Below are 13,724 nucleotides of genomic sequence, written 5' to 3'. Positions count from 1 at the left end.
ATAAGACTGATTTGAGTGTGCTAATTCTGCAGTAATTATTAAAATTCAATTAGACAAGTTGGCTAAGCATCAGTTAGCTTTACAGTTATATCCCCTTAAACTGTGATTTCTACAATTGAATCTTACGGCTACAAGAGCAATGAACCTAGTGCGTCCAGTTTCACAGACTCCAACCAGCTGCCTGACACTGTGACTCTTTGCCCCTAGAAAAACTGAATTTGTAACAAATCACAGACTGACATACCCTTTGCAAGCTGCAGGGTTGAGAAACACGGTTGCCTTCTTCACTTGCGCATTGGGAGGAATAAGTTGATTGCCAAACACCTAAAAAGGAACAAAGAAAAGTTTTCAGTAAGTGTCCTTTTATTGAGTTGGCGAACACATATATTCTTTCATTCCAAAAGAATTTACTTCTGGTGCCTACCCTGAAGAAGCCAATGTTCTTCCAAGATTTCATATTGACAACCCCACCATCAGTTCAGTTCAGTCGCTCAGTCGTGTCTGACTCTTTGCGACCCCGTGAATCGCAGCAACCCCACCATAAACAACAATAAAGCTGCATGAATCTAAAAAGAATGACACCAACGAATTTACTTATAAAACAGAAACAGATTCTCAGAGAAGAAACTTAAGGTTGCCAAGGGGGAGGAATGGGGGAAGAGATAGGGAATTTGGGATCAACATGTACCCATTGTTGTAATTAAAATGGATAACCAGCAAAGACCTACTGTAACTAACAGCACAGGGAACTCTGCTCAGTGCTATGTGCCAGCCTAAATGGGAGATGGGTTTGGGGGAGATTCAGTTCAGTCACTCAGTCGTGTCCAAATCTTTGCGACCCCATGGACTGCAGCACTCCAGGCTTCCCTGTCCATCACCAACTGCCGGAGCTTGCTCAAACTCATGTCCATTGAGTTGGTGAAGCCATCCAACCACCTCATCCTCTGTTGTCCCCTTCTCCTCCTGCCTTTAATCATTCCCAGAATCACGGTCTTCTCCAATGAGTTAGCTCTTCACATCAGGTGGCCAAAATATTGGGAGTTTCAGCTTGAGCATCAGTCCTTTCAATGAATATTCAGGACTGACTTCCTTTAGGATGGACTAGTTAGATCTCCCTATAGTCCAAGGGACTCTAAAGAGTCTTCTTCAACACCACTTTTGAATCGATGTTCAAAAGCATTGATTCTTCAGCACTCAGCTTTCTTTATAGTCCAACTCTCACATCCATGCATGACTACTGGAAAAACCATAGCTCTGACTAGACAGACCTTTGTTGGCAAAGTAATGTCTCTGCTTTTAAATATGCTGTCTAGGTTGGTCATAGTTTTTCTTTCGAGGAGTAAGCATCTTTTAATTTCATGGCTGCACTCAACATCTGCAGTGATTTTGGAGCCCCCCCAAAAATAAAGCCTGTCACTGTTTCCATTATTTCCCCATCTATTTGCCATGAAGTGATGGGACTGGGTGCCATGATCTTAGTTTTCTGAACGTTGAGTTTTAAGCTTACTTTTTCACTCTCCTCTTTCACTTTCATCAAGGCTCTTTAGTTCTTCTTCACTTTCTTCCATAAGTATGGTGTCATCTGTGTATCTGAGGTTATTGATATTTCTCCCGGCAATCTTGACTCCAGCCTGTGTTTCATCTAGCCTGGTATTTCACATGATGTACTCTGCATGTAACTTAAATCAGCAGGGTGACAATATACAGCCTTGATGTACTCCTTTCCTGATTTGGAACAAGTCTGTTGTTCTATGTCCAGTTCTTTTTTTTTTTTTTTTCTATTCCAGTTCTAACTGCTGCTTCTTGACCTGCGTAAAGATTTCTCAGGAGGCAGGTCGGGTGGTCTGGTATTCTCATCTGTTTAAGAATTTTCCACATTTTGGGGGAAAATAGATACATATACATATACATATATATATGTCTGAGTCCCTCTGCTGTTTACCTGAAACTATCACATTTTAATCAGCTATACTCCAATACAAAAAATTTTTTTAATGGAACATTATTTAATAAAAGTAAGCTAAATAATATTATAATAAAACACCCCCTTCATTCACTTACTACAGGTAAGTAACTTTTCTTTTCTCTGTAAGATATGGCTAGGTTTATTGCAACCAACAAGGGCGCAGTCTGTCACAAGGGAAGTTTGTCTTTAGCTTTCAGAATATAATCATTTTCCTTTTAAGTGAAATGAAAGTCACTCAGTCGTGTCCAACTCTTTGTGACCCCATGGACTGTTCAGTCCATGGAATTTTCCAGGTGAGAATACTAGAGTAGGTAGCCTCTCCCTTCTCCAGGGGTTCTTCCCAACCATATAAAGCTTATTAATGAAAAATCTTTGTGTTACCAATTAACCTTCATATCTTTATACACATAAAAAATAAATCTCATACTCTAGCTGCCTCCTTTCTTTGCAGCCCTGAATAACTCAGTAGCATCAACTGGTACAGGAAAAGAAACATAATTAATGTTTCAGTTCAGTTCAGTCGCTCAGTCGTGTCCAACTCTTTGAGACCCCATGAACTGCAGCACGCCAGGCCTCCTTGTCCATCACCAACTCCCGGAGTTCACTCAGACTCACGTCCATCGTGTCGGTGATGCCATCCAGCCATCTCACCCTCTGTCGTCCCCTTCTCCTCCTGCCCCCAATCCCTCCCAGCATCAGAGTCTTTTCCAATGAGTCAAATCTTCGCATGAGGTGGCCAAAGTACTGGAGTTTCAGCTTTAGCATCATTCCTTCCAAAGAAATCCCAGGGCTAATCTTCAGAATGGATTGGTTGGATCTCCTTGCAGTCCAAGGGACTCTCAAGTCTTCTCCAACACCACAGTTCAAAAGCATCAATTCTTCGGCGCTCAGCCTTCTTCACAGTCCAACTCTCACATCCATACATGACCACAGGAAAAACCATAGCCTTGACTAGACGGACCTTAGTCGGCAAAGTAATGTTTACTAAGTGCCTAATATTTGCCACTTCCACACATATTGTTCTTAGTTCTCAGAAACCACGTAGGAATTAAATATTCCCATGTCTACAGATAGAAAAATTAAGTCAATGTGTTAACAAATTACAAGTTCAGAATTTATATCCATCTAACTTGAAAACCCAAGCTTCTACTCTATCAGTTCTAAAGAGAAGATAATGGATGAGACAGAGTTCAGACTCACAGATAAGATGTAAGGGGTTACGACGGGGACTAATCAGAGCTGCCACTGCTTCATCAGGATGGGAGAAGACAGTCAACAAAAAGAAGGAGAATAGGGAAATCCCAAAGAGGGTAAAATTTCGAGTCTTAACTCGTGGGAAGCAGGTCTGGGCCAAGAAGGTAGGATTCAAGTACAGAAGTACAAAGCAAAGGAGAAAAATGAAAGTTATACCAAGTATCTTATTAAGTAACTGATTCCAACTCTACCACTTCCCTGACAGCCCACTAGAGATCCTTTCTCATTATTGTCTATTACTTGCTCTAAAAACAAAAATAAACCTCTATTCCTGAATACTTCAGAAGGATATACTGTTTCTTTGTAAAAAGTTTCTAGTACATCATAATTTCTACGGTTTTCACTCTGAGTTAGACCTTAATATAATATTGTAAATTGTTCTTCTTCTATCCATACTATTTCTGGAATTTGGCCAAGAATGACTTAATTAACTGGCCAGATTCCAGATCTATAGTTCTAGATTATTCCTCTTGGTCCTCGGTTTTTAGCCTCTAGAAGCCTTAGCTACCTGCCGCTCAGGACTCGGGTTTACAGTAGATTAAGGAGTTTACATGAGACTGTAATGAGGTGAGTTTATGTGAGCTTTAACAAAAAAATAGTATTTTATTCAAGAATTTAGACTGAAAGGGCACAGACACAGGAAAAGTAACTAGAATGAGCAGACTGTAAGGATGAATTAACTTCCTTTTTTCCAATGAGAGGAGCTAAATGGGTGTTGGGAAGTGGAGAATTAGAAGAGTGGGAAGAGGGAAACATATGCAAGGGAAGAAACAACGGAAGGAAAAGGGCCATGAAAATGGAGGAGGAGAGGGAATTCAGGGCAGAGGTGAAGGTATTAATACTTCACACAAGAAAGGGAGTGCCCATATCGACTCTTTGTTCAAGAGCAAAAGGCTTCCCCGTGCACAATTTTCTAGTTGCTAATGGAAAATTAGCTTGGGGTGAAGATCACCTCAAATTTAATGCTAAAGTTTATTTGAATTGATTTCCAAAACAACTCAGAGCCATGAGATGAAACAACAAAGCAATCAAATTCTTAAAACATGGATTTAGAACAGTTAGGGAATCCCGAAAGAGAAATTCATTCATAGTGTCTATTGTCATTGTCATCCATGAAAACATTTCAGAACGTTTTCCGCCCCCTACTTCTACTAAATATATCATGCCTTTGTCATTTTTAAATTTCATGTTTCTTTTTTGGTATTTCTGATATCATAAGCTTAAGTAACATAACAAAAAAGCAACTTAACCATGCAAATTCATCTGCAAGTTATAATGTGCACATCTGGAGGGGAGGGAAGAAAAGAAATGTGATCTTAAACTTGAAAGGATGAACAATTCAACTCTAACCGGATAGATGAATATTTAAGCGCAATACCCTGAGACTGGGAATAACAACGCACAGGGTATGACTCAGCTGGGCTAAAGAGACAGGCTTTAAAAGTACGAATCAACAGTTTTAAGAAGATTTGACTTTGAGAGATAATGACTGCTCTGAACTGATATCCTTGGGGCTTATTCGGCTTAGGCATGAATCTGGCTTTAGCCAGAGCTTCTAGGCCACCTGCAGACATGAACAAATTCCCAGAACGCCAACCAGTCCGGTTCTGTGTTCTTTGGATTAATCCAGAAGTAAACAAGTCTGAAGGGGTGGGCGTTGGAACTGCTTTTCGCCAGATGGTTAACTTCCTCGAGTTCTATTCAGAGTTGGCTGGCAGCCTGATTCATCCCCTGATAGTGGGGGAAAAAATAGCCAAGCTGCACTGATGCAAGGTGCTGGGCAAGTCCCCTGGAACAGCCCGAGATTTCTGCACGGTGGAGATAAGGCGGGTTTTAATTGTTTCATATTAAACGGCATTACCTGAGCTTCTTGACAGGCTGCTCTCCTTAGTAGGTTATCACTATCAAAGTAAACAAAAGAGAAGGAACATTAACTTTAATAAGTAGGTTCAGATCCAAACAAATCATCATTTTTTAAAGTACATATAACTCTTTAAAACAGTCAAGTAAACATTTCTTAAGACCTGTAACAAATCACGGGCACATCTGAAAGGTACTTTCTCCGAATGAAATCCGTGTTAGGTGTTCCCACACAACAGCAGGCAGAATAATCCCCACTCCCTTTAAGATGCTCACATCCTAATTCCCAGAACCTGAAAAGGTTACCCCTTATGTGGCAACAGGGTTTCTACAGACATGATTAAGTTAGGGTCTGGAGATGGGAGAGAATTCTGGATGACGTAGGTGGGTCCAATGGAATCGCAGGGGTCCTCAAAAGCAGAGAAACTTCAGCAGCAAATGTGAGCAGGAAAGGATGGTCAGAAAGATACCCTGCTGGCTTTGGAGATGGAAGGTGGCTTTAAGTCAAGGAGTGTGGGTGCCCAGGAAGGAGAGGGTTCTCTCCAGAGCCTCCAGGAGGAACGCTGTCCTTGCCGACACCTTGACGTGAAGGGAGCCCTGTGTCGGAGCTCTACGCCACACACAGCAGTGCTTGTGCTCAGCCGCGTCTGACTCTCACGACCCCACCGACTGCAGCCCGCCAGGCTCCTGTCCATGCGATTCTCCAGGCAAGATTATTGGAATGGGGTGCCATGCCCTTCTCCAGGGGATCTTCCCAACCCAGGGATCACACCCCCATCTCCTGCATCGGCAGGCAGATTCTCTACCACAGAGCTACCTGGGACACCACAAAGCTGCAAGATAATAAATTTGTGTTGTGTTAAACCTCTAAGTTTGCGGCAATCTGATAGGGCAGCAACAGAAAAACGAATGCACATACCCTGCGTTTTTCTGATTCAGTAGAAATTACTCAGGTCATTTGCCAGAAATAAATTTGATATACAGTTGCTTCTGCTAGTGTTTTCTCTTATTTTTTATATCATAGTCAGATACACAATTATATCATAAATGCAAAATTCTGGCGTGGGGTAAAATTTTGGCTTGCAAAAACAAAACGTTCTATCAGAATATGTTCACCTATCCAGCATAAAGCTTTCTAAAATGTGTTTGGGCCACTTATACCTTACGACCACTTTTAATGGCTGACTGCCTACCATGCTCCAGAATCTTCTCCTTGTAAGGTCCATTCTAACACGGGTTGCTGGCATCATTCATATAGTAACTTCAACCTGGCTAACAACAGTTAAGAAAATGAATACCCAGAAAACATGGGCAGTGAACAACTTACAGGGAAGAATTAAACGGAGAAAGGGTTATTTTACTTAAATTTCCTGTCTAGACCTTTCTCATAACATCAAAGACCTTGAATTTTGCATCTTTCCAGTACAGTAAGTCCCCTACATGCAAACAAGTTCCGTTTTGAGGGTGCATTCCTAAGTCCAGTTGGTCCGTAAGTCCAACCAAGCTACCCTAGGTACCCAACTAACACAATCGACTATATAGCACTGCACTGTAATAGGTTTATAATACTTTTCACACAAATAATACACATTAATTAAAATTAAACTTTTGCTTTTCGCTATAGTTGCAGTCAAAGGCTACAGCATTTTCTTCCATAGCCAGGCTGAAGGACAAACCCGATTTCACAGAGCCATCAGCTTCCAGGAGAAAGCACTCCCTAAGAGGAAGTATCTCTGCTGCCCACCTGAAACCTAAGGGCAGTGACGACGTCCCATTACAATTACAACGACACCAGTACCTCAAACCCGGATAGCTCAGATGGCAAAGAAGCCACCTGCAATGCAGGAGACCCCGGTTCGATCCCTGGGTTGGGAAGAGCCCCTGGAGAAGGGAAAGGCTACCCACTCCAGTATTCTGGCCTGGAGAATTCCATGGACTGTATAGTCCATGGGGTCACAAAGAGTCGGACACGACTGAGCAACTTTCACTTTCTGTACCTGAAAAGCGCATACGGTTCTACAACAAAGATTTTAGGCAGACCGATCCCTTGTGATGTGTACCCCCACAAGGCGCCTTTACAGCCAGGCTCAGCCCCCCTACTTGAGCGATACTGCTCCCAACTAGCCCGCAGCAAAGGGAGTCCAACAAGCTCATCTCCCTCCCCCACCCAAGAGTTACAAATGCTTCGCTCTTTCCAAGCCTCTCCATCAACTGCTCTCAGTGAATTATTCTAAAGTCAACAGAACATGCACGCAAGACGAAGCAGATTCAGGGTACAATCTAATATTTAAAAATAGTTCAGTTCAGTCGCTCAGTCGTGTCCGACTCTTTGCGACCCCATGAATTGCAGCACGCCAGGCCTCCCTGTCCATCACCAACTCCCGGACTTTACCCAAACTCACGTCCATCGAGACAGTGATGCAATCCAGCCATCTCATCCTCTGTCGTCCCTTTCTCTTCCTGCCCCCAATCCCTCCCAGCATCAGTCTTTTCCAATGAGTCAACTCTTCGCATGAGGTGGCCAAAGTATTGGAGTTTCAGCTTTAGCATCAGTGCTTCCAAAGAACAATAGTTACATGTCAATAACCCTTTGTAGTAACCCTTCAGACTCATGCCCTTCTGTAGAATGATGAGGCAAAATACAGAGCCCTCTGTATCCACTGGATCATAAAATAACACTAGGTTCCTTGTAGTCACCTGAGCATTCTCAGCGGATTTAACCCTCAGTCTAGTTTCCAGACTGCCCAAGTTTCCGCTGCCAGTCTCACGGGACTGTCTTCCTCCTCTTCCTCACCTCGACGTGTTTTTCCTAGTAGACAGAATGACCTGTGCCTCGTCTTATCCCAGAGACGTCCTGTGGATGACTCCATACAAACACATGCTTCTATAAAAGCTGACTGCCTGTCTCTATATATCTGTCCGCTTCCCCCAGCCAGCTCCTCCTCTACTAGGACAGGTCTCTGAAGGCACCAGGCCCCTCTGGGTCATTAGCAGTCACTACCTTCCTCACTGCATTTCAGCCACGCTGATGCCTGTGGACCCAGCTGAAAAGGGAAGACCCCCAAACAGATACAAGAATGTGGGAAGCATCTTGGATCACCTTTTCTCAAATCCTTTTTTTTTTTGCTAGAAGTAAAATTCTGATAGTCAACTTGTGATGAAGTGTATTATTAAAGATCTCAGCTCTCTCGAGCTTACTAATAACTGCTTGATGTATCAGCATGCTATTGAAAATCAAAAGGTATTTTGATAGTTAACATCCTGGATTACAACGAGCTAGATGGAATATGTGTGCTGCCAATGCCACCTGTGAGAAAGACAGAATATGTACCAATTTAGACATTACAAAAGAAATCCTCATTATAATCACACTTAGCTTTTTAAATATGAAAAAATGGTATCAGCTATCTTGATCACGTTCTCTGAACCAAGCTGTATCTAAAACTCAAACTTGTCCTCAAAAGAAATTTCTCCTATTGACATATTCTGAAGGTCTACAGCAAGTTCTGAAAACTATTTCAAAAAAGAAATTTCAAGTATGTTTTCCATAATGGCAGCATTGCTGCAATAAGTAAGAAAATAACTTAAAATCCACACAGCAACTACTGTGCGCCAGATACTATGGCTGTTGTTTTCCTAAATCTTTAGTCTTTGTAACAACCTTGCAGGGCTTCCCTGAGGGGCTCAGTCGGTGAAGAATCCATCTGCAATGCAGGAGACCTGGATTCGATCCCGGGGTTGGGAAGATCCCCTGGAGGAGGGCATGGCAACTCATATCCAGTATTCTGACGTGGAGAATCCCAACGGACAGAGGAGCCTGACAGGCTGCACTCCATGGGGTCGCAAAGAGTCAGACACAACTGAGGGACCAAGCACACAGCCACCCTGCAAGTCAGGTGGTATATTCCCATCTTACAGATGAGGAAGTCCAGGCTCAAAGAAACTGACTTGCCCAAGAGCACCTGTTGCTAAGTGGGAGAGCGGGCTTTCAAATGCCTTAATGCTGCTACTTCTTAATTCCAGACCATACTGAATGGGCAATACTTCTTTGGATTCATACTTTACAGCACATTTATTAAGCTATCACATCACTTCTTAGTCCCAGCTAACATAACTCTGAGAATTTATATTCGTATAGTTTATATGTATATATAAATTCAAGTGCAATAAAGCTCCCAAAAGGAATTGGTGAAACAAACTGATTTAACACAAACTGCCAGGTACAGCACCATGAACAAGACTTGGTCCTGACCTGAAGAAGCTTGGGATCCAGGAGCAAAGAACAGCACTTGGTAAATATCAGTGATATAGTAAAAGACATGTTTCTTGATAGATAACATGCCAGAGATGATACACAGGTGAATAACAACATTCCCCATCCTCGTGATGTCTACAGTTTGAGGAGGGAAGAAAGACAATTTGCTAGGCAATCACATGATATGACTTCTATCATTTACTCCATAAAATGATACGACTTTCATTTTTACTCCATAAGAGGAGTGTCCAGTAGAGGTATCTGACCTCGTCTTGAGGGAATCAGAGACTTTTACATGGATAGTGAAGCTGAGATCTAGGGGAGAAACAGAGAGTAGCCAGGCAAAAACAGGGAGGAGAATGCCGGCAAAGGAAAGAGCGTGGGAAAAGCCTGCAAGTGCCAGGTCACAGCCAAGGCCAGAAGTGGAAGTAGCTCAGGACAGCTGCAGCGGCACAGCAGGGAGGAGCCAAGACAGGTGGCCACCAAGAGCCTTTTCTAACCTATTGAAGCAATGTGGGCTTTACCCATTACAGGGTTGTAAGAAGGAAACTGACATGACCAGGTTGACAGGGTAGAAGGATCATTCTGCTGCAGTGTCAAGAGGGCAAGGGTCAAAGAGAAGACTGCATCCAGGGAGACCAGGGAGGATTCTTCAGGAACGCAGGTCAGCGAGGATAAGGTCTAGAACCAGGAGGTAGGTGGTAGTGGGGATGGAGAGAACACAGACTCTGCAGAGGTTGAGGAGTGAACTTAAGTGCTGGTTCGTGAGTAGGGAGGGGTCAAAGACCCCTTGACCTTCCAGCGGAAGGTGTCACATTCACAGAGATGGAAGGCAACACGGACTAGTTGAGGAGGCAGCAAGCTATGCCTGGTCTGGATCGGTCGATCTGGGACAACGGTGAGAGACCAGGTGGGAGGATCCAGGGGACAGCTAGAAATACACGTCTGAATTCCAGACAGAGCTCTTGACTAAAGATGAACATAGCTGGACTTCCCTGGGGCTCTGCTGCTGCTTCAGTTGTGCCCGACTCTGTGCAACCCCATATAGCAGCCCACCAGGCTCCCCTGTCCCTGGGATTCTCCAGGTAAGAACGCTGGAGTGGGCTGCCATTTCCTTCTCCAATGCATGCATGCATGCTAAGTTGCTTCAGTCATGTCCAACTCTGTGCAACCCCATGGACAACAGTCCACCAGGCTCCTCCATCCACAGGACTCTCCGGGCAAGAATACTGGAGTGGGCTGCCATTTCCTTCTCCACCCTGAAGACCAAACAACACCACCCAAGTCTTTACCCTACCACACACAAAGCGGCTTGTCTTATCTTTCTTCCTTGATGACAGCGGTCCTGAAGTCATGGATAATTCACCATTTTCTTTCCCATAGCACAGAGCACAGACTTCTACACACAATCTAAGATACTCAATAAATAACTGTTTAATAAATAAGTGGCAAATGTTTGAACAGCAGAGATTGACTCATTGTGCTCAGGCAGACTTTGTTCTGGAGGAGACACTGAAGGTTATTTTCTGTAGAAGAATCTGGTGTTCTTGAAGGGGATGCTCTTTCAGGGTCATGATCACCAAATGGCAAGAGGAGGGCTCGCTGTGGGACGGGACAGGAGAGAAGGGGAAACTCCAGTCATAAGAGTGAAAAAAGTGAAGTGAAAGTCGCTCAGTCCTGTCCACTCTCTTCAATCCCATGGACTATACAGTCATATATAGTCAATACAGACATATAGTCAACATAGACATACTGCACTCAATATGCCAGTAAATTTGGAAAACTCAGCAGTGGCCACAGGGCTGGAAAAGGTCAGTTTTCATTCCAATCCCAAGGAAAGGCAATGCCAAAGTATGCTCAAACTACCACACAATTGTACTCATTTCACAAGCTAGAAAAGTAATGCTCAAAATCCTCCATGCCAGGCTTCAACAGTACGTGAACCATGAACTTCCAGATGTTCAAGCTGGGTTTAGAAAAGACAGAGGAACCGGAGATCAAATCGCCAACATCTGTTAGAAAAACATCTACTTCTGCTTTATTGACTACGTCAAAGCCTTCGACTGTGTGGATCACAACAAACCGTGGAAAATTCTTCAAGAGATGGGAATACCAGACCACCTGACCTTCCTCCTGAGAAATCTGTATGCAGTTCAGGAAGCAACAGTTGGAAACAAACATGGAACGACAGACTGGTTCCAAATCGGGAAGGGAGTACGTCAAGGCTGTATATTGTCACCCTGCTTATTTAACTTACGTGCAAAGTACATCATGAGAAATGCTGGGCTGGATGAAGCACAAGCTGGAAACAAGATTGCTGGGAGAAATATCAATAACCTCAGATATGCAGATGATACCACCTTTACAGCAGAAAGCAAAGAAGAACTAGAGTCTCTTTGATGAAAGTGAAAGAGAAGAGTGAAAAAGTTGGCTTAAAACTCAGCATCCAGAAAAGTAAGATCATGGCATCCAATCCCATCACTTCATGGCAAATAGATGGGAAAACAATGGAAACACTGGCTGAGTTTATTTTGGGGGGCTCCAAAATCACTGCAGATGGTGACTGCAGCCATGAAATTAAAAGACACTTGCTCCTTGGAAGAAAAGTTATGACCAACCTAGACAGCATATTCGGAGAAGGCAATGGCACCCTACTCCAGTACTCTTGCCTGGAAAATCCCATGGATGGAGGAGTCTGGTAGGCTGCAGTCCATGGGGTCGCTAAGAGTCAGACACGACTAAGTGACTTCACTTTCACTTTTCACTTTCATCCACTGGAGAAGGAAATGGCAACCCACTCCAACATTCTTGCCTGGAGAATCCCAGGGGTGGGGGAGCCAGGTGGGCTGACGTCTATGGGGTCGCACAGAGTCGGACACGACTGAAGTGACTTAGCAGCAGCAGACAGCATATTAAAAAGTAGAGACATTACTTTGCCAACAAAGGTCCGTCTAGTCAAAGCTATGATTTTTCCAGTAGTCATGTATGGATGTGAGAGTTGGACGGTGAAGAAAGCCGAGCACCAAAGAGTTGATGCTTTTGAACTGTGGTGTTGGAAAAGACTCTTGAGAGTCCCTTGGACCGCAAAGAGATCCAACCAGTCCATCCTAAAGGAAATCAGTCCTAAACATTCATTGGAAGGACTGATGCTGATGCTGAAGTTGAAACTCCAATACTTCGGCCACCTGATGCAAAGAACTGACTCTTTTGAAAAGACCCTGACACTGGGGAAGATTGAAGGTGGGAGGAGAAGGGAACAACAGAGGATGAGACGGTTGGATGGCATCACCAACTCGATGGACATGAGTTTGAGTAAGCTCTGGGAGCTGGTGATGGACAGGGAAGCTTGCCGTGCTGCAGTCCGTGGGGTCACAAAGAGTCAGACACAGCTAAGCAACTGAACTGGACTACATAGTCCACGGAATTCTCCAGGGCAGAATACTGGAGTAGGTAGCTGTTCCCTGCTCCAGGGGCTCTTCCCAACCCAGGGATGGAACCCAGGTCTCCCACACTGCAGGCAGATTCTTTACCAGCTGAGCCACCAAGGAAGTTCAAGAATACCGGAGTGGGTAGCCTTGACTGGCTCAAGAAGACCCACGGGTCTGTGTGTGTGTGTGTGTGTGTGTGTGTGTTTGTGGGAGAGGGTCATGGAGCTAGAACCCTCTAGAAAGGCTAATTCAGGAACTCAGAAATTCCAGAATGCTAATGGGTCAAGTATCTGAATGTGAACCAAAGATATAGCTAACAGCAAAAAAACAAACATTGTACATAAATTCCAAGCCCACACTCCTTCCACTACAGCATGCTGTCTCCTGAGAGCACTGAAGTTTAACACAATTTAAAAGAGGTGCTGCAAACTGTAGTCATATCAAAAAGGGTCCCTGAAGATCTGCTCAGTACTAAAATGTGGGTTCTTATACAGAAAGAAATTAGAAGCTTCTGGATTAGAAAATGAAGAAAAAAATCTGCTGATGTCACCCTGCCTGAGGCTTTAAAAGAATTTGAACATGCCTGCTACTGCAGGAAATGGGATGCTCTCAATTTATTCTGAGCCATAAATGTTTTATTTATTACTTTAGGACTGCAAAATAAGATAAGCTGTTACTTCACTAACAACTTCTACATGGAGAGAAACATTACATTGATCCATCCTATTCCCCCCCCCGCTTCAAAATACTTCCCACTATAGTCTAAAGGCAAACTGTAGAGCAATTTCTACCACCAGCCTTCCCCTTGAGGCATGCAAACAGCGTTTCTGCTTTACACAAAACTGATTTGAAGTTCAAGCCCCTACTCTTTGCGACCCCATGGACTGTAGTCCGCCAGGCTCCTCTGTCCATGGAATTTTCCAGGAAAGAATACTGCAGTGGGTTGCTGTTTCCTGCTCGA

The 13,724-nt window shown here is 43.7% G+C and overlaps 1 protein-coding gene across 6 annotated transcripts in view; it reads right to left on the bottom strand.

Moving 5' to 3' along the window:
• AGK (acylglycerol kinase) overlaps positions 1-13,724 on the bottom strand; it is a 95,421-nt gene that overhangs the window by 54,886 nt on the left and 26,811 nt on the right. For 5 of the 6 annotated variants that reach the window (XM_052638795.1, XM_052638799.1, XM_052638797.1 and 2 more), the window contains exons 3-4: positions 5,082-5,121; positions 245-324 (exon numbers count right to left, since the gene is read on the bottom strand). In XM_052638795.1, coding sequence (XP_052494755.1) covers positions 245-324; positions 5,082-5,121 — 120 coding nt within the window. Of the gene's footprint in view, positions 1-244; positions 325-424; positions 517-5,081; positions 5,122-13,724 lie in introns of those variants that run through there. The other variant, XM_052638800.1, reaches the window with a different exon arrangement.

Source organism: Budorcas taxicolor, chromosome 4 (genome assembly GCF_023091745.1).
Source record: "Budorcas taxicolor isolate Tak-1 chromosome 4, Takin1.1, whole genome shotgun sequence".
In the NCBI taxonomy this organism is placed as follows: domain Eukaryota; kingdom Metazoa; phylum Chordata; class Mammalia; order Artiodactyla; family Bovidae; genus Budorcas; species Budorcas taxicolor.
This window is presented reverse-complemented; position numbering and strand designations above follow the sequence as displayed.